At 36.4% G+C, this 25,275-nt stretch overlaps 1 protein-coding gene and 1 long non-coding RNA gene across 4 annotated transcripts in view; one reads left to right on the forward strand and one right to left on the reverse strand.

Annotated features, from left to right (window-relative positions):
• Window positions 1–25,275, forward strand: part of LOC137496848 (uncharacterized) — a 122,170-nt gene that overhangs the window by 23,550 nt on the left and 73,345 nt on the right. Inside the window, exon 3 of one of the 3 annotated variants that reach the window (XR_012388208.1) lies at window positions 16,817–17,248. The exons of the other annotated variants lie outside the window; for them this stretch is intronic. This is a non-coding gene — a long non-coding RNA (uncharacterized lncRNA). Of the gene's footprint in view, window positions 1–16,816; window positions 17,249–25,275 lie in introns of those variants that run through there. 3 annotated transcript variants of the gene reach the window in all.
• Window positions 3,399–16,066, reverse strand: LOC141376874 (dendrite extension defective protein 1-like). Its single transcript, XM_073918902.1, has 13 exons — window positions 15,761–16,066; window positions 15,602–15,643; window positions 13,881–14,014; window positions 13,493–13,771; window positions 13,309–13,404; window positions 13,064–13,214; window positions 10,822–11,202; window positions 7,262–7,398; window positions 6,863–7,141; window positions 4,025–4,120; window positions 3,768–3,924; window positions 3,581–3,663; window positions 3,399–3,479 (listed from the first exon to the last, which is right to left on the reverse strand). Exons 1-13 carry the CDS (start codon window positions 15,990–15,992, stop codon window positions 3,399–3,401), a joined length of 2,148 nt encoding a protein of 715 aa, XP_073775003.1. The 5' UTR covers window positions 15,993–16,066.

Consider the following 25,275-nt stretch of genomic DNA (forward strand, 5'->3'; position numbering starts at 1 on the left):
GTGTTTGATCACACTTTATTTTGATGATCCGTTTGTTGACGTTAAACTACATTTCATCTACATGCCAACTAATTCTCATTAGACTAAAAGTAGACTGTTAGGTTAGGGTTAGGGTTAGTGTAAGTTGACATGTTCTTGTAAAGTTTTTTTATAGTCAGTTAAATGTCTGTTGAATGTTTAAGCAGACAGTCTGCCAATACTCAAATAAACTATCAAAATAAAGTGTAAACAAATACACATACAAAACCTTTTAATAACGCCAATGTTTACAGACTTTAATATAGATCCAACAACACAACTTTAGTCATAAAACAAATAACAATACAATTAATTAGGTTACTCTAGTTCAAGTTTGGTTCTCTTTTGATTGTTCAAACACTCCCGCCAGCTTTACAGCTGTGAAATCAATGCTATTTCTAAATATTAATAGTTAAATTCCAAGATAAAGCAAGCTAAAGGCAACATGGATGAGGAAACTAAATCAGTTGTTTCATAAAAATGGGGAATTGAAGTATTATCTGATTCATTGGATAAATTTAACTAGATTTTTAATTTTTAACTATTTTGAGGTTCAATAAAATCAAAGTCAAAGTCTATATTTATTTATTTTCAATTCAACCACATGTGCAGTCAGGACATACAGAGAATGTAAATGACATTACTCTCAGACCCTATAGGTGCCTAATATATAGTATTAATACAAAACTTTGAAAAAATAAAAAAAAGAAATTACAGTATTTACACATAATAAAATGTATTATATAATATAATTTAAAATGCATTGCAGGTTTTTTTTATATTGTATTGTAAGAGTGCTCCGGTTTCCTTCAGTCTAAAAACATGCGCTATAGGTGAATTGAGTACACTAAAATGTCCATAGTGTATGTGAGTGTATGGATGTTTTCCAGTGATGGGGTTGTGGCTGGAAGAGCGTATGCTGGATAAGTTGGCGGTTCATTCCATTGTGTTGACCCCAGATTGACAAAGTCGAAAATCAAAGAAATAAATGAATAGATAAATAAATACATAGAAAAAACCATTAAATGTTTTTGTACAATTTCTGGACATTTCACATATTTTACATTACAAAACATATGTTTAACCATATGGAATGGAATGAGGAAGTTAGAACAACTAATAATTTGTAGAATTAAGGAACAAACAGTTCTTAGAAAGATTGCAAAGAATGAGGATGTAAAGAAAGAACATATCAGCAGAATTTTTCCAGAATAATGACACAAGTGTTCACTATTTCATTATCAGGTACCATCATGCAAAACGAGGCTGAAAGCGTCTCTGTATGATGCCTGAGGTAACCAATGAAAGCAATGGGAAATTTTTGCATCAGTTTAGTGACACCTAGGGGCATCTTTGGTGTCCTCATACTGACGCTCAAGGTGCTGGATCATGCTTCAGATTTTGACACCTTTAGGGTGAGTATGGGTTGACACTTCACTGGTTGAACCTCCTTTCAGAACTGCATTAATTCTTTGGATTCAACAAAGAGCTGGTAACACATGATGAATTGTCTTGTTCCCATGAATGACAGCACTAGGTTTGCAATAATAATCAAACATGGGGCAGGTTCTAGAGCACAGGTGTCAAACTCAGTTCCAAAAGGGCCGCAGCTATGCACAGTTTAGTTCCAACCCTAATTAAACACACCTGATCAAACTAATTGGGTCCTTCAGGCTTGTTTGAAACCTACAGGTAAGTGTGTTGGAGCAGGGTTGGAACTAAACTGTGCAGGGCTTCGGCCCTCCAGGAATTGAGTTTGACACCCCTGTTCTAGAGGCTCTGTTGGTAATCTTCGTGCAATATCTGCACTCATCCATTATTGTGAAGCACCAGGAATCTTGATTTGTTTTGAAAGATCCGTTTCTTCCAATTATCAATGAATGAATCTTGATGATATTGGGCTTTTTTCATGCATTGACTATTGGGAACTACAGGTAAGGCATGTTATATAATCTGATTACTTTTTTAATAACATAATTTTCATTTCATTCATTCATTTTCTTTTCGGCTTAGCCCCTTTAATAATCCTGAATCGCCACAGCAGAATGAACTGCCAACTTATCCGGCGCATGTTTTACGCAGCGAATGCTCTTTTAGCTGCAACCCATCACTGGGAAACATCCATACACACTCTTTCACACACATACACTACGGACATTTTACCCTACCCAGTTCACCTACGGTTCATGTCTTTGGATTGTGGGGGAAACCGGAGCACCCAGAGGAAACCCACACGAATACGGGGAAAACATGCAAACTCTACACAGAAATGCCAACTGAGTATGACATTGATGCTTTTCACACTCTTTCCGTCAAAGCAAATCAAATTAAACACGTTATCATACAGGTTTTGGTTTTAATAAGGCTGAATGAGACAGATTTATTTTCAGCAAAGATGATTTTAAACATTAGTTTTGGCTTCTGTAGCTTAGAGTCAATAACACATTATGAAAACAGAAAAATAGAATCAGTGACATTCATTAAAGGACCAATTTTATGATTGTGTAATATTTAGTATATGAGCATATTAATAAAAAAATGACAATTTTGCATCATCAGTGGAATAAAATTTGGGATATTTGATGAAAGACAAAAGGTATATACTGTATACAGTGCTCAGCATATATAAGTACACCCTTCACAAATCTCTCTTTTAAATTCATATTTTAATAGAAAGCTATACAATAATATATATTTTGCATATACATTAGATTAGTTAGGCCTGAAGCCAAATCCTGAGCTCATCTAACAAAATAACTTACCATATTGTTCCAAAAATGAGTACTCTCAAATGTATATATCATAGAAAAATATTTAATACAAATTTAGAAAAATTAAGAGAAGCTAAAAGAAAATAGATTTTTTTTTTTTTTAATTTTTTAGGTTGTAATTTTTTTCTGCAATATTTTACTTGAATTTTATTGTTTTATCTTTCAATTTCTAACTATGCTTGGAGACTAAAATATAATTTTAATAAATATACCTGTTTAATAAATGTGTTTTATTTAAATGCATGCTCAGATGCTGTCAATAAATATGTGAGTTGGCTTTTTGTATGATAATTCTTTGTCAATAAACAATAAACAGGAATAACCTGTAATATGGCTTGTATTTAGTATAAAGTGACACTTTTAAGTACACTACTTGTTACTTAAATTTCCCAGACAGTCATTTTTGGGCAATATCGGAATCAGATCGGTATCACCGATACTCGCCGATACTCGCCTTCATTTTACTTGATATCTGATCGGATAGGAAATCAGTGGTATCTCACATTACTATAATATATATATATATATATATATATATATATATATATATATATATATATATATATATATATATATATATATATATATATAATTAATATTGTTTACTATTTATGGATGTATCCTCAGCAGTTTTTTTAATTTCAGCACTGTGTTGTTTGGTAGACCATGATTGACCAGCTCCTGTTTGACCTGAAACAATGGACATGAATAGACAGATCAGATCATACTTTCAACAAATCCTCAATAAATAATGTATTAAAGTATGAATATTTGTAGTAGATATGACTTACTTGCTGTAAAACAAATTGAACATTTCCACTTTGTGTGAGGTCCAAAACTGAGGAAAAACTCACTTGAATTCCAGCAACAGTGTCTGAAGGGAAACTCACAAAATACTTATTTTTATTATTTGACAAAACAAAACCATTACATTGGGTTATGTATTGTCAAAACATATATGAAAGATTAAACTGTTACTTTTCAAGATGATGTTTCTTGGTCCACTGTCCACCCTGAAGGCCCATCGGCCTGTAACATTGACATTACTGAAGGTCTTGAGATTTGAGATGGAGCTTCCGCTGTCTGATCCAGGAATCACAAAGTAGTTTGTAGAGTTGACTGTGTCATAACCAGCCTAAAATTATAATTATAATATTAAATGTACTGAACATTATTTAACATTATTCATATAAGTGTTTATTAAAGAGTAGCAAACAAAAATGTGTTTCTTTTACCTTCACTGGATGTCCTGTTTCAGCAATGTCCCCATAATTCATCAGGACAAATGAATAATTACCGCCTGAAATCAAAACCACTTGAAATGATGATTCCTGAAAAATACAAATCAACTTAAAGTGATAGTTTAAATTCAAACTATCATCATTTGCTCAACCTGTCACTTGTTTTAAACAGTTATGAGTTTTTTTCTTCTTTTGCACACAAAGGTAGCTGAAAATCTGTATCAGTGACATCCAGAGTATTTGTTTCCCCCCTATATCAGTGCTCAATCCTGGCCCTCACACCCCACTGATCTGCATATTTTGCATGTTTCTCTTATTTAACTCGGCTGATTTAGATAACCAGCTAGTTAAATGGCTGTTTTCTGACTGAAGTGTCCCTATGCAGTGTCCATTGTTCCCTAATGCGTTCTCTCTAAATGAACACAAGAATCCTTTATTTCACTTCAGAGCACTCATTCAAAGATTTGCACAAAGGCATTCAGCATCTTACAACATTGTAAAAAATATATTATAAAACAGTTCTGTCTGGTTCTCGAATCTGATTGGCTGATAGCTGTGCAATATTCTGTAATATCAGCACTCCTACAGCCTCTTCACGCTTGTGTGTTTATCTGCCCACATGAATGCCATGCAGAGGACTAAATGCACTACAGTTGGACAATTGCTGCCGTTGGACAACATAACGTACTTGTGAGATGAGAATGTAGTCGTTTAGCTTGCAAACATGCAGTTTATTTCAACCCAAGCTCATTCTGAAAACGTCGTCTCGCGGACGTTTCTGGAGACAGCGGAATACGTCCCGGGGGGTAAGTACGGCCGCGTTAATTTTTCTTTTCAAGCGAACGCTGCGGAGCAGTGTGACGCTGTTCCCTTTCACGCTTGCCTTACTTCCTTGTGGAGGGCTTCCTCGCTGCAACCCGTTTGTGCACTCAGCTCACCGTGTACGTCGGCAGGCTTGAGATGCGGAGAGGGGTCGACCACGGCGACCGGTTTCGAGTCCGGGGAAGAGCGGTTCCAGCAATCAGGTAAGACAAAAACAGAATCCCAAAAATTAAGTGAACGAGTTTCGTGACAGGGTGAGAACGCGGCGAAATCCGAAAACACGGTGGAATAAAAACAAATCAGGGCTTTTATTTTTTTGGACGGCTTTTGTGAACTGTTGCTCGGGTTTAGGGAAGCGAGCAGGCGGGCAGGTCGATCGGTAAAAGTGGTTGGGTTCGGGGAAGGAGGAGGACGAGTCGGCCGATTGGCCGGTCGCGCAGTCAATCATCCAGTCAGTCGGACAGCGGCCTCCGGTGGGTTCACGCGAGAACAGCGCGGGTGCGAACCTCACTCGCGAGAAGCGTCTGAGGTGCGAAAAATCGTGCAACATCATACGGCTGCAAACTGCAGCCGTATGAACCCGCCGGGACGTATTCCACGGTCTCCAGAGACGCCCGCGGGACTACGTTTCCACAATGAGCCTGGGTTGGTTTATTTATAAGGATAGTGCCCATTAGAATATACGTTTGCATTATTTCAGAGATTTGAAATTTCAGATTGATGGGAATTTTAAGTAAAGAGCAAAGAAATTGACGGTTGACGTTTTACCATCTAAAGTTATCTTTAGGGGGAGAACAAAGTGTTTTTCTTAAATTTAAAACAACAGTTTATAATTATAGTTTATAATTTAACAGTTTATAAACCCTCTTGTCGTCTGTTTTAGTTGCCTTAGGATTTTGTTACCTTCTAACATCTGGTATGTTTGTCTGGTCATCTAGTTTTTGTATTTTGATAATTCTTGGATTCCTGTTTTGTGTTTGTTTTCGTTAGCACTCTTTAGCACTCCTATCCTGTTTTTTGTATTTACTTTGTTTTAGGATTTCGTTTGGTTTAGATTTGCATCCTGCTTATAGTTCTGTGCAAGTTTTGGAAACCTTTGTCTTTTGGAAAACTTTGTCTTTTTGGAAACCTTCGTCTTTGTTATAATAAATTGCTGCACTTGGATTTTTTGCGTTGTGTGATTCTCCCCCACTCGTGACATAAAAACAAAACCACAAAACAAACTAGTGCCCTCAAGTGTCCAACATAGGGCACTGCAACAGGTGTGACAATTAGAAAAGAGGTAAGTGGCATTTTAAGTTGATCTCTCTCTCTTTTTGTATTTTGTATTGTTGCATTTATACCATTATCTAGTAGTGTTTGGTTTGCTTTGACTTTTTTGGGGGGGTTTAATTAAGTGAAACCCTGGCTGCAACATAGAAATACTGATAGATCTCGGTAGCCTGATGGCCTTTCATTTCTCTTCAGCCTTATAATGTTAAAAGCTGAGCAGAATCACCTCTTTGGTCATCACTTAGACATTACAATATCTACACTATGCAAAAGAATCATTCAAATACTAATTGCCCGTGTCCGCTGAGTGGTATGGTATGGTTTGGTACGCTTTTGTTGCCGTTTCCACTGTCAAAAGGCGTACTGAACCATACCGTACCACTTTTTTGGCACCCTTTCGAAATGGTATGAAATGCGAGAAAGGGTCCCAAAAGGAGGAGCTAGACTCTCAGCTGAATGCTATTGGTTTAGAGAAAAACATAATTCGCTTACGCAACAAGCCAGAATGAAAACAAAAGAGCCGCCATGTTTAAAATACACAGCCGACTGAGCCGAGATTACAGTGTAAATAAATATAATAATGAGCCATGGTCGACCCGGGCTCAAACAAACCTTATCGTCATCTTGATGAACAGTCACAAAGCCAAAAAAAAAAAAAGAGCAGATTTGCCCTGTACCCCTTTTATGGGCTTTTTTCATTCATTTATCACAGTTACAGTTCAGATGTATGAAACTTACTGTGCTGATCAAGCTGTAGTAAGACACTTTATTCCACGTTGCAACAAAGACCCAAGAAGCAGTAAAGTTCAGATTTGGGAAATAATTGTTGATATCCTGAGTGGCGCGAGTGAGAACACTTCCACTGGTGTATTGATTATAAGACACGACTCCTAATTTGCTGTTATCAAGGTCAGTCCAGAGTCCAGCAATTATATCTTGACTTCCATTAGCTGGAAATGAGTCGGGAGCAGACTGTGATGAAGCCTGGCTGAATGTGAGGAAGCCATTATTATTAACCTGAAACATAGGAAATACTTTCACACATCACAACCAGAGATTTTGATCTTCACAGATTAGTTTATAAAGCATCCAAAAATCACATTTACAATTAAAAACACAACATAATCAAATTCTTACGTAAATCTGCTGGTATGTGCGGCTAAAGAACTGAAATGGACTCAGCAGTGGAATAACAGGAGAGCTTCCATCATCGGAAAGAGGATTTGTTGAGTATCCTGCTCCTGAAATTAATGTGTAGAAGATTCCTGTTCCTGCTAAGAGATTACACAGAAAACTTTTACTCTTTACATGTATGTTTATGTTTCACAGATTTAGGAAACTTATGTTTGATTTGATTAGTAGCGGGACAATGGTCACCTCTGGTGGTGAAAGATGTGACAGTAAAATACTTATTCACTACATAACTAATCTTTATATGCTTTTAAAAATATTCATGAAGAAACAAAGTAGAATACGAAACTCTCGTTGAGAAATATCAAATCTATAACAAAAATACAACACCTGTCACGGTTGCAGGTTTGTGCGCTCTTCCGGAATGTCTGTGTGATCATGTGGGTTTGTTTTGCTTTTGTGGCCCACGTGTATTGTTTTGGTCACGTGGCCTTACGTCACTCCGCTGGATTGATTTTTCGCCAACTGATATACATCATCGTGACTATTTAAGTGCTACGTGTTTAATGTTCATTGTCAGTTCGTTACGTGTGCTCATGTGTGTCTTTCTGTCTGTGCTCAGGACCGTGAGGAGTTTCTGCTAGAGCCTGATTTCCTGTTTGATTCCTGTCCTGTTCCCCTAGCCTTAGCACCGCACTCTTTTGTTGCACCTGTTTTTGAGTTTGACTGTGTCTAATAAATTCCTTTGTTCACTCGCTATTGGATCTATCCGAACATTTATTTGAACGTGACAACACCCTTCACTGATTTCCCTTTCCATGCAGCTTTGCATGCATTTTTGCAAAGGCTTATATTAAGTTAAAAGCAAAATAAGGTGCTATTTTAAATTTTAATTTTAAAGAGCATTTTAATATGTTTCTTATTGGAGGTGACATCAAATCACAACACTGAAGGCCTGAAATCACAACTCTGTCATAGCTATGGGCTCAGAGAATAGACACACAAAATGCTCTCAGTGAATTACAGGTGTTAAAATACATGCATAAACAAATTAGGCATACGCATTACATTGGCTTAGGGGTCAGAACCCTTTTTTCGGCAAAGAGCCATTTCAGATTTTGTATTTTTTTTTAATCAAATGCATTTTTTAAGAGGCAAGTGGGGTGTATTTTTGTCCTTGCACAACTCAAAAATAAACCGAAGCATCACAATGCATGAAGAAAGGACAATTTACTGATTATTTTCTTTTTGCCAACGCCACTTATGAATGATTGAATTTACGTGCGTGAAGTTGCCATAGAAATGTAAGTTACCATAGACTGTATTGTGAGAAACATACCTTGCCCTTTATTATTGTCGCGATACAAGTTAAACCACAGCACCACATATGCACATTGGTTGAAACGTCCGGTAACACTTTATAATAACTACACACTATGAATCATTTACTAAGCATTAGCATCTAGTGAATTCATTATTTGTTAAGCATTAACTCTAATAAGTGTTAGTAAGCAGTTTATAACTGCAGCTACAAATGCTCTATTCTTGACTTATAAGCACCTGTATAATGTGGTTAATAATTGTATTTCCATACTTAGTTAATGATTTATTTTTCATTGCTAAATTAAGTATTGCATTATTTACAAACCAGTTGCATTTAAGAGTAGTTGAGGGTTTTTAGGATCATTCAGAATGAGTAAGTAAATGATTAATAAACTATTGAAAGCAACATTTAAAATTCTTATTATTCAGTCATATATTTATAGTTATCTAATATGTTAATAAATGCTTTATTAACTCAACCTCATGCAGTTTTGTGACCTAATCTAAAGTGAGGACTATTTATGATTTATAAATCCCTTATAAATGACTATTAAAGGCTCAGAATTAAATGAACAATAAATCTTTGCAATCTTTTCTAAAAAAATAAAATTACTGTAAAGTTTAAACATTGCCAAATAACAGAAGTGTCAAAATACGTCATAAAACTGGATCAAACACCAACTATATAATAATTTAACAATATAATAAGATGTAATGTTTAAACTCTACAGTGATTTTATTTTAGAGAATATTGCAAAGATTTATTTTTCATTTGAAGTACAGTTTCATTTGTGTATCTTTAAATGAATTGGAATGAATAATGTCATTTTTTCCTGTTTAGAATATAACTGAGCCTTTATTTGTCATTTATAAGGGATTCATAAAGCATAAATAGTCCTCACTTTAGATTAGGTCACAAAACCTGATAAAGTTGAGTTAATAAAGCATTTATTAACATACAAATTAACTATTAATATGTGCCTGAATAATAAAACATATAAACATTTATTTCAATAGTTTATTAATCATTTACTAACCCAATCTGAATTATCCTAAAAACCCTTAACTACTCGTAAATAAAAATGGTTTGTAAATAATGCGATATTTAATTTAGTAATGAAAAATAAATCATCAACAAAGTATGAAAGCGCAATTATTAAGCACATCTTAAATATGTTTGTAAGTCAAGAATAGAGCCTTTGTAGCTGCAGTTATAAACTGCTTAACGCTTATTAATGTAGAGTTAATGCTTAACAAATAATGAATATACTATTTGCTAATGTTTAATAAATTATTTATATTGTGTAGCTATTATTAAGTGTTACCCTGCTTGGTTGAGATTTTATATACATATACATATATATATATATATATATATATATATATATATATATATATATATATATATATATATATATATATATATATATATATATATATGTGTGTATATATATATATATATATATATATATATATATATATATATATATATATATATATATATATATATATTTTTTTTTTTTAATAATTCATTTTATTTTATTATTCAATTTAAGTTTATTCTGTATTGACAGAAATATATAACAAGACCTCCTTTCCCACTTTAAAATAAGACCTCCATTTTCATATATATATATATATATATATATATATATATATATATATATATATATATATATATATATATATATATATATATATATATATATAAATTAATTAATTAATTAATTAATTGTACAAGTTTAAACACACAATCTATACAGATGTGTCCTTTAAATCCAAGACAAAATATACTTTTTTTTTTTTTTTTACTTTTGATTATTAACTTTTGTGTTTAAGGCGTATTTGATGACTGTTTTGATTTTTTGGATTGTTTTGAGTGAACACACTCCCTACAGACACTGACCATTTGAGCATTACGTCTAAAGTTTAAGTAAATGGATTTTGCTGCTGTATTGCTTTGTATTGTAACACAACATTAGATTAATATTCCCAAGCCTCACCAAATTCAAATCCATTGAAAAACTGACTCTTGTCCATTTCGGCAAGAGTTAACTTCCATTTTTGATGGTTTTGAAAAGAGCAAATAAACACACATGACAATCTATGTTTTATAAAAGCACTTTTTTTTAGAGGATTATAGAGAACTGCCTCTGATTTACTAAAAAGCTGTCTCGCACATAGAGGTATGGTGCAGTTTGGCATTGCACAAACACGTATGATCAAATACAAAATCTTCTTACCTGCACAGTAGCCCAAACTGCAGGTCAACGGCTTAACTAACTCATAGACATAATAACCTCCCGGACAGGCTTTGACTTTAATAGGATTGGACTGGTAAAAGCAGCAGTCGAAGCTAAAGGAACCACAAACACTTCGAGTGACCACTCCATCCTGAACTGTTGGATGTCCTCCGCTCAGCCACATTGGGTTTCTTGCGCCACAACTCCATATATCAACACATGTGTCTGGCATCTGAACACTGTGACCATTAATGAAGAGACGATACCAGCCAAACCAGCTGATAGAAGAGTCACATGAATTTTCAGACAGAAATGGATTGCCCGTGGATCTCAGCGGATCGTCCAGTACAGTAAATTTATAGCAGGGGTCAAAGGGGAGGTCTGTGATAACAAAACAAATATGATTAAAATTAGTATTGATCATGTAAAGTTTTGACATTGAATCTGTGGTAACTACAAGATGAGTTAATACTATTAAAAATAGGCTATTTAATCTCTCTATAAATACACACACATAAATGTATTTACTTTTACATATTTATTTATGAATTGCAGTGCTTATTAGCATAAATGAGTACATCTAATTTTGAAAATGAATATTTTTATCCAATTCTCAGTGAATATAGATAATATTTTTGGTGAATATCAACAACGAGGACGAGGGTAGTGTGTGTGTGCACGTGCGCTGTCGTCCGGAGGTATGTGTGTGTTTGTGTGTGTGTGCGCGCGCGTTGTCGTCTGGAGGTGTGTGTGTGTGTGTGTGTGTTTGTGTCTGTGAAAAGAGCAGAGTGAAACAAGCTAGGAGATCTCCTCGACAGTTTTTGGAGGTTTTGCTCAATAAAATAGTTAGTCGTCTGTCTTTTCAAGTCCATCGTCTGTATTTACATTCACCCACTGGCAGCTAAAATCCACGCCTACACTATCGAGCGTGTATGAACTGTGATTACTTTTATATTGCTGATTAGCTGTTTGGCTTTTCACTCTGACTGAAGGCAGTCGACCAATCGCAACAGGCTGTCATCGGTCCAATCAGCGCAGATTAGCTTCCCGCTAAGGAGGGGTTTGGGAACAAATGAATCACTGGACGAATCATACAGGAGTCGCTGGGATAATTAGGTAAAAATAAATGCAGATTATAAGACCATAAAAGTGTTTTTTGACCTTGCATGCATATTAGACTGTTGTTGGAGACCCTTACAACCAAGATATGACCCTATTTCATGTATAATATTGGCTCTTTAAAACAGTTAAAAAGCATATTTTAAACTTTAGATCTGTAGTGTCTGCTTTTTGCTGGCTGTATGTGGGCGGAGTAATACACAAAGGGTAAAGAGGCTGTAGGAGTTTTGATATTTGCAGAATATCGCACAGCTATCAGCCAATCAAATTCGAAAACCAGACAGAACTGTTGTATAAAAAAAAAAAAAAAATATATATATATATATATATATATATATATATATATATTATATTAATTACACACATTAAATTTTTTTGTTTTTTAAATATTTCCCAAATGATGTTTAACAGAGCAAGGAAATTTTCACAGTATATTCATTCATTCATTTTCTTTTCAGATTAGTCCCTTTATTAATCTGGGGTCGCCCTTTCAGCCACAACCCATCACTGGGAAAATTTTCACAGTATATCTGAAAGAAGTTTTTTTCTTTTAGAAAGTCTTATTTGTTTTATTTCAGATAGAATAAAATCAATTTTAAATTTTTTTTAAACACCATTTTAAGATCAAAATTATAAGCCCATTTAAGCTATATTTTTCGATAGTCTACAGAACAAACCATCATTATACAATAACTTGCCTAATCACCCTAACCTCCCTAGTTACCTTAATTAACATAGTTAAGCCTTTAAATGTCACTTTAAGCTGTATAGAAGTGTCTTGAAAAATATCCAGTCAAATATTATTTACTGTAATCATATTAGAAATAAGTTCTTAAATGTGTAAATGTTATTTAAATTTGTTGAAAAAAATTTCTCTTCATTAAACAGATAAACAGGGCGGCTAATAATTCTGACTTCAACTATATGTATGTGTGTGTGTGTGTATATATATATATATATATATATATATATATATATATATATATATATATATATATATATATATATATATATATATATATATATATAATCATTTAATTATAATTATATATATAGTTTAAATAGTTTAACACATTTCAGAATAGAGATCTAACATGGAGTAATGTGTGAGCTGTAATATTACGTGTGCTTGTTTCCAGTTCACTGTCCACCCTGAAGGCCCATCGGCCTGGAACATTGACATTACTGGAGGTGTTGAGATTTGAGATGGAGCTTCCACTGTCTGATCCAGGAATCACAAAGTAGTTTGTTGAGTTCATCGTGTCAAAACCAGCCTATAAGAACACAAAACAATGTTCATATAAACAGATATGTTTATACAGTAGACAACAGAAATATTTTGTTATCATAACAGAAAGTTCATTTTACCTCCACTGGAAATACTGTTGCAGCAATGTCACCATAATTCATCAGAGTGAATGAATAATTACTGCCTGAAATTAAAACCACTTGGAACGATGTTTCCTGAAAAAAAATTAACATAAGAAGTTTATTTTTTTTTTATTTAATCATGGATAAAGTGAGTGAAACTTCAGAGGTCTATCAAACTTACTGTATTGGTTAAGGCATAGTAGGCTACTTTATCCCACGTTGCAACAAAGACCCAGGAAGCAGTGAAGGTCAGATTTGGGAAATAACTGTTGATATCCTGAGTGGCGCGAGTGAGAACACTTCCATTAGTGTATTGATGATAAGAGACGACTCCTCTCTCACGGTTATCAAGGTCAGTCCAGAGTCCAGCAATTATATCTTTACTTTTATAAGCTGGAAATAAGTAGGGAACATACTCAGAAGAAGCCTGACTGAATGTGAGGTGCCCATTATTATTCACCTGAAACAAAAGAAATACTATCACAGCACACTGTTACTGAACACATATAGTTAATAAAGCACTCATGACACACATTTGACTTAGAATAAGGAGAATATCAGCTTCTTACATAAATCTGCTGGTATGTGCGGCCAAAGAACAGAAATGGACTCAACAGTGTAATAAGAGAGGAGCCTCCATCCTCAACAGCAGGATTTATCGAGTCTCCTGCTGCTGAGCCAAATGGGTAGAATATGTCCGGTGCTGCCATGTGATAAAAAAACAACAACAATAACAAAAACATATTAACATTAGTTAAACAAAATGCCATTTTAAGGTTCACTTGTACTTTACTTCCTCTGTTGAACACAAAAAAAAAGATGCTGGAAACCCGTATTTATTGACTTTCATAGTTTTTCCCACATTGGACAGTAATAGTTACAGGTTTCCAGCTTTTTCATAATATTTTCTTTCATGTTCAGCAGAAGAAAGAATCTCAGAATGGTTTGGAACCAAATCATGGACAGTAAATGGTGACAATTTTTTCATCTATTGGCTGAATTTTCCTTTTAAGCCAATGTTACAAACGTAACTCTTTGAATTTGGCCTTAACCTAACTAATCTGATTGTGTTGTTAAAGAGTGTTTTATTTATAATAGACATATTATATACGTAACCCGGGGAGTGATACTGACTACAAAAGTTTGGATGCAAATGCAGGTTTAATCAGTGGTCAGGCAAGCATTGGTCAATACAGGTGCAAACAGATAATTGAAGACAATCCAGAATCGTAGTCGAAGTAACAGGCGAGAGGTCAGAAGGCAGGTGGCAGACTAAGATGAAAAGGCTAACAAGGCTAGGGTCAAAACACTAGAAAACAAGACTAGGAAGACGCGTTGTAGTGTTACTATACAGATAAACAGACTTGGTAATGGGAGAGAGTGGGTGTGTTGCTTAAATAGTGTGTGCAATCAGTCTCTGACAATCCTCAGGTGGTGCAAGTGTAATCAGTCTAGATGAGGAAGCATGTGTGAGTGTGAGCGGAGTGCATGTATGAAAATGTAGTCCAAAAATGGCGGATTTGTAGTCCAAGGTTATAGTGAATGAAGTCCAGCGATCTATTGGAGTACGGTCGCTGGTTATCGTGACAATATACCAACCCAAGCTCATTCTGGAAACGTAGCCCCGCGGACGTTTCTGGAGACCGCGATTTACGAGGCCGGAGGTACGTAAAGGCCGCGTTTGTTTTTTTTCGAGCGAACGCCGCGGGGCGGTGTGGCGCCGCTCCGCCCCTCCTCTTCACGCTCGCCAGCCGACGGCTCGCCTCCGTGTGGAGGGCTTTTCCGACGCAATCAGTTTGTCCGCCTAGCTCACAGCGTTGCGTCGGCGGAGCGGAGGCCCCAGACGAGGAGGAGGAGCCGGAACCGGCCGCGGTGGACGACGACCGGGATCGAGTCCGGGGAACAGCAGGTTCCGGAAATCAGGTAAGACGAAAAACGGAATCCGAAAAATAAGGGCGAGAACGCGGCGGGATCCGAAAACGCGGTCGAAATCGAAGACGAGGGCTTTTGCTTTTTTTTTTTTTTCCCGATCCGGCGGCTTTTCGCGCGAGAACGGCGCGGATCCGCGAAAACAAAAAAACGCTCGAATACGTACCTCCCGGGACGTAAATCGCGGTCCGCAGAAACGTCCGCGGGGCTACGTTTCCACAATGAGCCCGGGTTGCAATGTACAGTTGACATCAAAATTAATTATACACCAACATTAATTTAAATTCATTTAAAATACTTCACGAGTGTTTGCTTTATGATGCATCATAACCATAATTTACTCATCCAAATACCACATTACCGGCTGAGCTTGTCACTGGAGCAGCACTAATGTTCCGAACATCTGCAAAATAATGTATAATCGTAATTAAATTCATTTAATGCATGTACTTTCACCACACAGTGACAGATGGTGAAGCTTACAGAAGCACATAAATTGGTAAATCCAAAATCTGCTTACCTGCACAGTATGCTGTATTGCAAATAGATGGCTTTACAAGCTCATAGACATAATAACCTCCTGGACAGGCTTTAACTTTAATGGGATCTGACTGGAAATCACAGCAGTTAATGCCATTGGTGGCACAGATACTTCGATTGACCACTCCATCCAGAATTGTTGGATGTCCTCCACTCAGCCACAGTGGGATTTGAATGCCGCAACTTTGATAAGCAACACATGTGTCTGGCATTGGAACACTCCGACCATTATTGAAGAGACGATACCAGCCAAGCCAGTGGACAATAGTGTCACACAATGCTTTATTGGGACTAGAAATTGCACGTGTATTATTGGTGGATCTCCATGAATCATCCAGCACAGTGTAATTATTGCAGGGGTCAAAAGGGGGGTCTGTAAAAAACAACAACAAAAAAAAAAAAACGTAATATTTATATCATACACTGATGGGCCAGAATCTGCAGCCCCTATGAGGGAATTAAATATAATAAAAATAATTTACAAGAAACTGTAGATCAGGGGTGCTCAATCCTGTTCCTGGAGATCTACCTTCCTGTACAGTTTAGCTCCTACCCTGATCAAACCCACCTGAACCAATTAATTAGGACCTGAAATCCACTTGATAATTACAGACAGGTGTGTTTGATAAGGGTTGCAACTGAAATCTGCAGGAAGGTAGATCTCCAGGAACAGGATTGGCCACCCCTGCTGTAGATCATCTCTTCATTCAAAATAATAATAATAATAATAATAAAAATAAATAAATAAATCAAAAGCAGTAAGGTAACTGTAGCACTACAGGTAATCAGATATAAACAATGTAGATCCTTGAAAAAAATAACTTGCTTTTAAATATAATTAACATTATATAATATGGAATAGATCATTTGTTCAAACTGTGACTATGACTTAATGTGCTTGCAAATGAGGAACCTGAATATTAAATAATGATTAACAAGTCATTAATTCATATTCTTTTCAGCTTAGTCCCTTTATTTATTAGGGGTCGCCACAGTAGAATGAACCGTCAACTAATCCAGCATTTGTTCTATACAGCGGATGCCTTTACATCTGTTCACTGGGAAACGTGAAGTGAAGTGAATGAAGTTCTGCACAAGACTTTTGGCCAGCGGAGAAATTAAAATGGTCGTGCCCAACTGAGTCTGGTTCTCTCAAGGTTTTTTTTCTTCACTCCCATCAGGTGAAGTTTTTTTTTTCCCTCTCCGCTGTCGCCACTGCCTCGCATGGTTCAGGATTGATAGAGCTACGCATCGATGAATTTGCTCTTCAGTGTTTGTACTCTCAGTAATGATTAAATCACACTGAACTGAGCTAAACTGAACTGAACTGAACTTAAACACTAAAACCTGAACCACACTGTTCCAGTTACTGAACCACACTGTTCCAGTTACTATGACCATTTATGTGAAGCTGCTTTGACACAATCTACATTGTAAAAGCGTTATACAAATAAAGCTGAATTGAATTGAATTGAATTGAAACACCCATACACTCTCATTTACACTCATACAGACATACAGACATTTTACCTTACCAGATTCACCTGTACCACATGTCTTTGGACTGTGGGAGAAACCAGAGCACCCGGAGGAAAGCCACGCGCAGAGAGGGAGAACATGCAAACTCCAAACAGAGATGTTAACTGACCCAGCCGGAGCTCGAACCAGCGACCTTCTTGTTGTGAGGTGACAGTGCTACCCACTGATAATCCAACTCGCTCTTCAAGATCTCAAAACTCAGGGCTTCTAGTAGTAGCTAGAATAGCAAAGTCGGGTAAAGGAGGTTGAGCCTTCTCCTTTGTGGCTCCTAAACTCTGGAATAGCATTCCTGAGAACTTCCAAGCCTCAGATACACTCACCCAATTCAAAACTAGTTTAAAGACCTATCTGTTTAGTAAAGCATCACTTAGCGGGTTTCCACACAGGTTTCGACATCTTGTTTATATACAGCTACGCTAATTATTCTCTTTATTCTCCATTTCCACCTGGGGATACTCTTCCTGAGGCCCTCAGACTATGCAGAGTCACTGATTCGATCCAAGACCAGCGATGAGATGATCCCAATGTTTCCATATCCTGGACCAGGCAGTATCCTGAGCAGCTGCTACAGTGGTCATAGTGGAGTGGAGAGCATGAGACTGATTCCTGTGAAGCTCCAGGGTCAGACGAGTCTTCGCTGAGGCCAGCTTCCAGCCTCCGCCACTGAGACTGCACAAGACATTTGCTCTGCACAAGACATTTGGCCAGCAGAGAAATTAAAATGGTCGTGCCCAACTGAGTCTGGTTTCTCTCAAGGTTTTTTTCCTCACTTTTGCCAATCGGTAAAGTTTTTTTTCCCCTCTCCGCTGTCGCCTCTTGCTTGCATGGTTTGGGATCAGTAGAGCTACGCATCAATGAAGTTGCCCTTCAGTGTTTCGACTCTCAGTAGTTATTTTAAACCACACTGAACTGAGCTAAACTGAACTGAACATAAACACTAAAAAAAAAAAAAAACTGAACTACACTGTTTCAATTTACTATGACCATTTATGCAAAGCTGCTTTGAGACAATCTACATTGTAAAAGCACTATACAAATAAAGGTGAATTGAATTGAATTGAATTAAATATTTATAGAAATTTAATTATTCATTTTATTGAAGGGAAATTGACGTTTAGAATAAAAAAATTATGATAATTCATAAAAAGTGTGCAAACAAATGAAAATAGCCCACATGTAGCATATAGCCTAGAATATTACTTGAGTAAAATAACATGAATAGTTGAACGAATAAGTTAACAAACCCAAACCAACTTAGGCTCATTATTAAAAAGCACCCCTGTATACATTTCTGGATATCACAAAATACATCCCAGGAGGTAAAAGCTTTTTCAGTTATTCGTTTCACGAAAAAAAGTAGCCTTCGTATCTCGAATTTGTCTCGCAAGTACCATTCGTGTCTAATGTTCCCACTTAATTCCACAAGAGGCCCCTATTGACTGACTGACTGACTGACTGACCAACCGCCGATTACCCCACCCACCCCCCTCCCTAAACCCAACTGATAGTGTTTTCAAAAGCACAGATCAACCTGCCCACTGCCTTCCCTAAACCCAACCGACAGTGTTTACAAATGCAATCCAGGAAAAGAAAATCCCTCACTTGATTTTTACCTCATTTTCAGATCCTACCATGTCCTCACACAGTTATTTACTTGTTTATTCATTTTTTGCCTTTTATGTTTTACATACTTTTTGGAACTGTTCTTTACCGGACTTGAACACCGTCATCACGGTCAATTCCTCCCTGCGTTTTAAGTCCATTGACACACATGGTGAGCTACTGGGCAAACTGGTAACAGCAGAAAAGCCATTGTCACCGACTCGGTCCCAGTCACTCCCCTCGCTGGCCAGCAGAGGCCACCATCTCCGGACTTTTAGCATTACATCATCCACTTACGCTGATTGTGCACACACCTGTTCAAGCCAACGACCCACGTACCCTATATAAGCCGCACACAAACACTCGTTCAGTGCGAAGTCTTGTTTAGCCCCGGCCAGCATTACTGAGCGTTATTCCTGCCTGATTCCTCGTGTATTACTCCAGCCTGTTTCTGACTCTGCTTCGCCTTCTGCCTGCCCACGACCCGCGCTTGATTCACGGACTCTGATACTCACTGCCTGCCCACGACCAACGCCTGATACACGGACTCTGATATTCGCTGCCTGCCCACGACCCAAGCCTGTTACACGGACTCTGATACTCGCAGCCTGCCTTTGATCTATGCCTGGTAAAACCCTCTGTGTCTGTTCACCGCCAGTCTTGATACCTCACAGGCTGTTGTTGATGTGTGTTTGCACTTTAGTGCATATTGTGTGTTTGAATGAAAGCTTGACTAATAAATACTGCATAATGGATCCCTCTGTGTCAGTGTCCTCGTTACAGCCATACATATGGAGGTAAGCGATCAGCTGATAGCACAAAATTTAATAAAAGCTGGTGGCAGCATCATAGAATTCTTTTAGTAGTGCCCCGTAGCATTCGTTTGAAATATGAAATGCAGCCATATATAGCTCTGGCTACATAGTTAGCGCTCTCCAGAAATGTAGAGGTACATTTTAACAATGAGCCTGTTGCAACAAACCATTAATTTAAAGTTGTGTAATTACCTGCCAGTGGCTTTGCAGTTGTTTGTGTTCTGACTAATAAAAGAAGGAAGATAGTTAAATTCAGAAAGACACATGCATATTTTCGGCTTGTGACATAAAGACTAATAAAATTCTTTGAATGTATTACCAAGTGCTAGGACTGAAAGAAATACCAGCAGATGTGGTGAAGCTAGAGATAATCTCATGATGATGATGTCAGAGATAATGTTCAAGAACGTCTCCTGTAATCAGAGCGCATCATTAAAGCTTCATGCTTTATTATACATAAAGTTAAATCAGTGTTTCTGGAATAAAATATCTGAAATACAAATAGTAGAAATGTTATTTCGAGCTATTAAAAACAAACTATCTAATATTTAATATTAAATTAAAATTCACTATTGAACTTCTTATAATGTGCATGTTGTGCATATACAGTAAATGTTTCACTATAGACCAGGGGTCACCAATCTCGGTCCTGGAGGGCCAGTGTCCCTGCAGGGTTAAGCTCCAACTTGCCTCAACACACCTGCCTGGGTGTTTTAAGTATACCTACTAAGACCTTAATTAGCTTGTTCAGGTGTGTTTGATTACGGTTGGAGCTAAAATCTGCAGGACACCAGCCCTCCAGGAACAAGTTTGGTGACTACTGCTATAGAAGGTAAGTTTATAATAACTACACACTATGAATCATTTGTTGAGCATTAGCAAATACATTTACATTTAGTAATTTAGCAGACGCTTTTATCCAAAGTGACTTACAAATGAGGACAAGGAAGCAATTTACACAACTATAAGAGCAACTATGAATAAGTGCTGTAGGCAAGTTTTAGGTGTGTAAAGTGTAAATAGTAAATGCATTATATTTGTTAAGCCTAAACTCTACATTAATAGATGTTAGAAAGCTGTTTATAACTGCAGATACATATGCTCTATTCTTGATTCATAAGCACATATATAATTTTTTGTTTTTATCCTTTTTAATTATTATTTTTTATGAAGTATTGCTTCATTTACAAGCCATTTATTTAAGATTCGTTGCTGGTTTTTAAAAATTATTCAGAATTAATAGTACATTTGTATGTTAATAAATGCTTTATTAACTCAACTTCATTCAGTTTTGTGACCTAATCTAAAGTGAGGACTATTCATGCTTTATAAATCCCTTATAAATGACAATTAAAGGCTCAGTTATATTCTAAATTGGAAAAAAAACAAATAGCTGACTTTATTCATTACTGTTCATTTAAAGATACACAAATGAAACTGAATCAAATTAAAAATAAATCTGTGCAATCTTATCTAAAATAAAATTACTGTATTACTGTAGTGTAGCAGTATTGGGCTAATAAAGTGGGTTGGGCGCAAGGGGTTGAAAAAACCTCACTACAGTTTCTTAAATAATTCAATTAAATGAAAAATTAAGCTTCAACAGATGCTTATCAGGTAAACCAAATCAAATATTCAATCAACAAACAGATCAATATATTAATAAAGAAGAAAACAAAAACAATGGCTTTAACTTCAACACATTTTTGTTAAACTCATAAACCAAACAAACTTAAATGTCCAGGCCCTGGCACAATACTTTTTAATTATCATTTAGAAAAACAATCAACAAGTGATAAATTAACCAACTATAAAAATATAAATCAAGTAAACCACTTCTGAATATACAAAAATCCATATTAATCAAATTTTCCCACAAACATATTATTTTAAGTCCAAACCCATCACACATTAATGAACTTATGAAACTCAATTATAATTTTTTTCACATAGTAGATTTTACATTTGTGCACGCTGAAACAATTGTGAACTCAATGCACTCTAAAATGTCTCTCAATTCATATACGCTAAAGTAGATTTTACATTTGTGCACGCAGAAGCAATCGCAACCCGGGCTCATTGTGGAAACGTAGCACCACTGATGTTTCCGCGAAATACATCCCGGGAGGTACGTATTCGAGCAGTTTTTGTTTTCGCGAATCCACGAGAGGCCCTTGTGCGAGCTTTTTCGCGTCTTGAACGCCTCTAGGGAGCACGAGCCATTCGCGCCCGCGCTGTTCTCGCGTAAAAAGCCGCCGGAGGCCGCTGTGGAGGGACCGTCCATCCGACTGACTGGCTGAACTATTGACCTCCTCTTCCTCCTCCTCCTCCTTCCCTAAACCCAAGCAACGGTTTGCAAAAGCCGTCCAGAAAAAAAAAAGCAAAAGCCCTTGTCTTTGATTTTGACCGCATTTTCGGATCTCGTCTCGTTCTCTCCCTTATTTTTTGGATTCTGTTTTTCATCTTACCTGATTTCTGGAACCGCTCTTCTCCGGACTCGATCCCGGTCGTCCCAGTGGCCGGCTCCTCCTCCTCCGGGTCTCCGCTCCGCCAACATATTGCTGTGAGCTAAGCGGACAAACTGGTTACAACGGGAAAGCCCTCCACACGGAGGCGTGCCGTCAGCCGGCGAGCGCGAAGAGGAGGAGCGGAGCAGCGTTGGCTCAAAAAAAACTAAACACGGCTATACGTACCTCCGGCCACATAAATCGCGGTCTCCAGAAACGTTCGCGGAGCTACGTTTCCAAAATGAGCTTGGGTTAAGCAATCGGGTAAAAAATGCACTCTGAAATGTCTCTCAGTTCGTATACGCTGTAGTAGATTTTCCATTACTGCACGCTGAAGCAATCGTAACTCACTTTCAAATGGTTGCTCTACCATGTACTCAATTAATCTCTTGGACATACATACACATTTACAAATTAGTAAAAACAATATAATCAAACAAAGAAGAAAACATTTGCTTACCCGATCAAACCAAAAGGTAAAAACCCAAAACAAATAGGCAACTAATCACTAAGTGAAGTTTAATTTAAAACTAATTTAGAGAGGAGCATGTGCTCATGATTGACCCAGCTGCTCCACATTAGCTAATCATGATCCTCCAATCAAATGTGTGGAGTTTGCATGTTCTCCCTGTGTCCGCGTGGGTTTTCCCCGGGTCCCCTGATTTCCGCCCACCATCCAAATGTGCTCCATATTATAGACAAATAAGCCTAAATCTTTTTTCTAATGTCTAACTCTCAGGAACATCGCCTTGGCCTCAGCTCAATCTCCCCTTGCCCTGTGAAAGGGGGGAGCCCTGGGCTTGAGGATCCCTTGAGCTTAGGGCTCTCTCCCAGGACAGCACACCAAACAAGCTATGTATAAATCGTGAGCTAAGTGTGACCTCTTAAATAACGTTAAGATGTTGTATTATAATACATTGTTAAATTATTACTTTTTAGATGAGATTGCAAAGATTACTGTTCATTTGATACTGAGCCTTTAATTGTCATTCATAATGGATTTGTAAAGTATAAACAGTCCTCACTTTAGATTAGGTCACAAAACTGGATGAAGTTAGGTTACTAAAGCATTTATTAACATACAAATGAACTATTAGTGTATGCCTGAATAATTATAATAACATATAAATGTTAATTTCAATAGTTTATTATTCATTTACTCAGTCTGAATGATCTTAAAAACCTAATCTTAAATACAAATGATTCGTAAAAATTGCAAATGCTTAATTTAGTCATGAAAAATAAATCAGTAACAAAGTATGAAAGTAGAAATTTTGTTTATTAGCTTCTATTAACGTAAGAGTTAATTCTTAACAAATACTCTACTATTTGCTAATAGATGATTCATAGTGTGTGGTTGTTATAAAGTGTTACCTAATATACAAATGTAGCTATATAATATTTATGTGTCTTAACTTATCATCCTAAGAAAGTAAAATAAATATTATTTTTCAATCCATTCAATACTTAAAATATAAAATAGCAAATGAAATTGATATATGCATTAGAGAAGAAGTTTGCACTTACCTCAGTCTTACTACTGTGAGTAAGCAGGAAGTTTCAATGGTTTTTAAATACCTGTATTTATTGTTATTTTGTTGTTGTTTTACTTGTCTGTTATCAGATTTTAAGATAATAACATATCTGTCTGTATGAGTCATTATGACAAAAAATGCAGTTTTTTTATATTGAACTCTGTTGACTTTTCATTTGTCAAAAAGAGCACACTGTTACGACCTCATTTTTAAAAAGTACTGTATAAGCTATTTTCTTGGACTAGGAATGACAAAGACAAATAAAAAATGGTCAGTAAATGGTCAAATGACTTGCTCTACAAACAATTATGTTTATGACATTACAAAAACATAAAATAAAAAGATAGAAAAATACAAGATTGCAACATAAACAGCAAAACAACCAAGTAATATCAGCGCCATCACTCTGTGGTTAGCACTGTGGCCTCTCAGCAAAAAGATCACTGGTTCGAGTCTAGGCATGGGTCAGTTGGCATCTTTGTGTCGAGTTCTCCCCGTGTTGGCATGGATGTCCTCCGGGTGCTCCGGTCTCCCCCACAGTCCAAACCAAAGACATGTGCAATTGGTGAATTGGATAAACTAAAATTGGCTGTAGTGAATGTGAGAGTGTATTGGGTGTTTCCCAGTACTGGGTTGTGGTTTTCCACTGCACACAACATATGTCGCAATAGTTGAAGGTATATTTCGCTATGGCTGATAAATAAGGGACTAAGCCGAAGAAAAATGAATGAATGAATAAACGAGCAATTATTTGGAGGTAAGTCTTAAGCCAATAAGGCTAAATGTTTTCAATGGTAAATAATGTAGCTGTTAGCCTTCTAGTTAAGTAGTCAATCATTGATCACTATTGACTGAATATTTCTAATCCAACATATCTAACAATTCTTAAAAAACAAGAAGCATTTTTCCAGACAAGCAAGCATGCTGTCTTTTTTTTTTTTTTTTTCTTGTCTAGAAATGATTTTTGATTTAAAATGTTTATATAGCTGAGGGAAAATACTGGTCTGAAAAGGGATAGTCATACCCCTTTTTTTCTGTTGAACACAAAAGACGATATTTGGAACCTGAAAACCTGTAACCATTGACCTCCATTTCATTTCCTATAAAGATTCTTTAAGTTTTCACCTTTTCTCAAAATATCTTCAGTGATACAGAAGAAGGAAACTCATAAATGTTTGGAAACACTTGAGGGAGAGTAAGTAGTAAGTAATTTTTTTTTTCTTTTAGGTGTACGGTTCATTTAAGGGACTTTGGTTCTTATTTGTGTCATGCAGACTGTTCATGGTTAATACATTTTGTATGTGAAATCATCAGCTGAGAGGGAGAGCGGACAGAATTTGTAATGTTCTCTGCATTTTCGTTTGCCTCTAGAGACCTATTATGCCTCTTTAAGCAAAATGTAAAATAAGTCTCTGGTGTCCCTGTATGAGATTTCAGTTCAAAATACCCCAGAAATAATATGTTATAACTCTCCGAAGATTCCCCTTTTAGGCTTTG

This window comes from Danio rerio, chromosome 12 (genome assembly GCF_049306965.1).
Source record: "Danio rerio strain Tuebingen ecotype United States chromosome 12, GRCz12tu, whole genome shotgun sequence".
Taxonomy (NCBI): Eukaryota; Metazoa; Chordata; class Actinopteri; order Cypriniformes; family Danionidae; genus Danio; species Danio rerio.